The sequence below is a fragment of the Populus euphratica genome, unplaced genomic scaffold (assembly GCF_000495115.2).
Source record: "Populus euphratica unplaced genomic scaffold, PopEup_1.0 scaffold66.1, whole genome shotgun sequence".
Taxonomy (NCBI): Eukaryota; Viridiplantae; Streptophyta; class Magnoliopsida; order Malpighiales; family Salicaceae; genus Populus; species Populus euphratica.
In genome coordinates, this window is record NW_011499944.1 from 492,197 (window position 1) to 494,177 (window position 1,981).

A 1,981-nucleotide genomic window follows, 5' to 3' on the forward strand; every position below is an offset into this window, starting at 1 on the left:
CACAAACTCGATGAACTTCACAGATTAATTAAAATTGGAAACTTTACTTAGATTGAATTTTAAAAAAATAATTTATAATTTGAAAGTTGATATAGTGTTATTAAGTAAAAAACTTAGGTTAATCCATGATATTATCAAAATTTATTTATTTTTAAATCAAAACAATATTATTTTATTTTTTAAAAATTAATTAATTTAAATTAACCCTGGTAAATATATAAGTCCTGTATCAAGTAATACTTACATCGAGTCTACCTCATTACCTCATTACATGCTTACTATCTATAATTATCGTGATATTGCAAATCTTTTATCCCATTTTTATATAATTTTTTAAAAAGAAAAATATTTTCTGTTTATTTAATATTTTTATTGATATTACAACTTTCTTATGAATAATTTTAAAAATGTATTTTTCTTATTGATTTGATGCATTTAAGAAAATATTTTTCTTATATGTCAATACAATATTTGAACTAAATAAGGGAAAATAGAGAACAGATCTCTTTAATAATTAAAGCTACCTTATGATATATATATATATATATATATATATATATGGAAAAATTACATTGATCCAAAGTTTTATGTAGGCATAAGAATTTTCATCACCATATTCTATTAAAAAAGAGAGAGAGAAATCATGAAAATCATCAAATATTTATTGCTATGGCTCGAAGGGTAGGAAAATCTAGCAGCGGGACCGGCATCACTGCCGGTGATAGGGGCAATTGGTCTTCAACATTTTAACATTTTGATGACCTCCCAAATAGAAGGGCGATCATATGGATTTGGATTAGCACAAGAAAGCCCAACAAAAATCAATTGTTCCATCTCCTTCTCATCATAACTGAGGCCTAAACGTGGATCAGCAACAGCAGAAGCATTTTCTCCTCTTTCAATTTTCTCCAAGACCCAATCCACCAACTTGAGCTCAAATTTCATCCCGTTTTCTTGGAATTGTTCCACAGCTGGCTTTCCGCAAGCCATTTGCAAAACCACCACGCCAAAGCTGTAAATATCCGATTCCTTCGAAGCCTTCCCACTTTTCTTACACTCAGGTGCAAGGTACCCTGGCGCCCCAGTCAAAACAGTAGGATAACCTGACTCTTGCTCATGTTCCACAGGTCTTGCCAGGCCAAAATCACAGAGTTTGGGACTGAAATTTGAGTCCAGCAGGATGTTGTCTAATTTGATATCACAATGGAGAACAGATTGCTCACGTTCTTCGTGTAAGTAAAGCAGTGCTGAAGCCAAGCCCCAAGCGACGGTCTTTCTTTGACCCCATGTCAAGAAGACTGTTTCGTTGAAAAGATGATATTCCAAGGTCTTGTTTGCAACAAATTCGTAAGCAATGAGAAGTTCTTTCTTGTTGCAGCTCCAGCCAATGAGATTGACCAAATTTTCATGCTTCAGTTTAGTTAAGATCTTCACTTCTGGCAGGTATGACTCCATGCCATATTTAGAACCAAATACTATCCTCTTCACCCCCACAAAGCAGCTCAACTCCCTTAAGAATCCCTTAAAAACTGAACCAGTTGCTCCTTCCCCAAGTTTGGCTTTCTCTGAGAAATTATTAGTGGCGCAAGCCAATGTTTGGTATGAAAACTTTCGAGGGTTAGTGCAATTTTCATCCATGTAGAAATTATAGAGAGGGGCTTGATCTCGAAAGAAATATGGCTAGAAGAGAGAGTTTGTCGTGAAATAGATGAATGACAATGAGTGTTTACAATACACTTCTACAAAACTATGGCTTAAACATGTTGCCTCTCGTTGATTAGCTTTATACGGAGGGGCCGACGCGTAAAATTAATTGGACTTTTTAGCCACGCCTTTGCCCCACCACTTCACAACAAGTTGATGCAATTCTTGTTCTTATTTTTATTTTCTTTTTGTAGTTTGGAGCTGCATTGAGAATCTTTGACTACAGGAACAATCCTCTATGTGCTCACATAGTCTCAATTAATACCTAAATTTCATG

At 34.5% G+C, this 1,981-nt stretch overlaps 1 protein-coding gene across 1 annotated transcript; it reads right to left on the reverse strand.

Annotated features, from left to right (window-relative positions):
- Positions 1 to 572: 572 nt before the first annotated feature.
- Positions 573 to 1,742, reverse strand: LOC105137351 (L-type lectin-domain containing receptor kinase IX.1-like). Its single transcript, XM_011043073.1, has 2 exons — positions 689 to 1,742; positions 573 to 657 (listed from the first exon to the last, which is right to left on the reverse strand). The coding sequence occupies exon 1, from the start codon at positions 1,636 to 1,638 to the stop codon at positions 739 to 741; it is 900 nt and encodes a 299-aa protein (XP_011041375.1). The 5' UTR covers positions 1,639 to 1,742; the 3' UTR covers positions 573 to 657; positions 689 to 738.
- Positions 1,743 to 1,981: the final 239 nt, after the last annotated feature.

Excerpts from the sequence above, each read along its gene's own strand:
- LOC105137351 (XM_011043073.1), bottom strand. The coding sequence starts at position 1,638 with ATGGATGAAAATTGCACTAACCCTCGAAAGTTTTCATACCAAACATTG.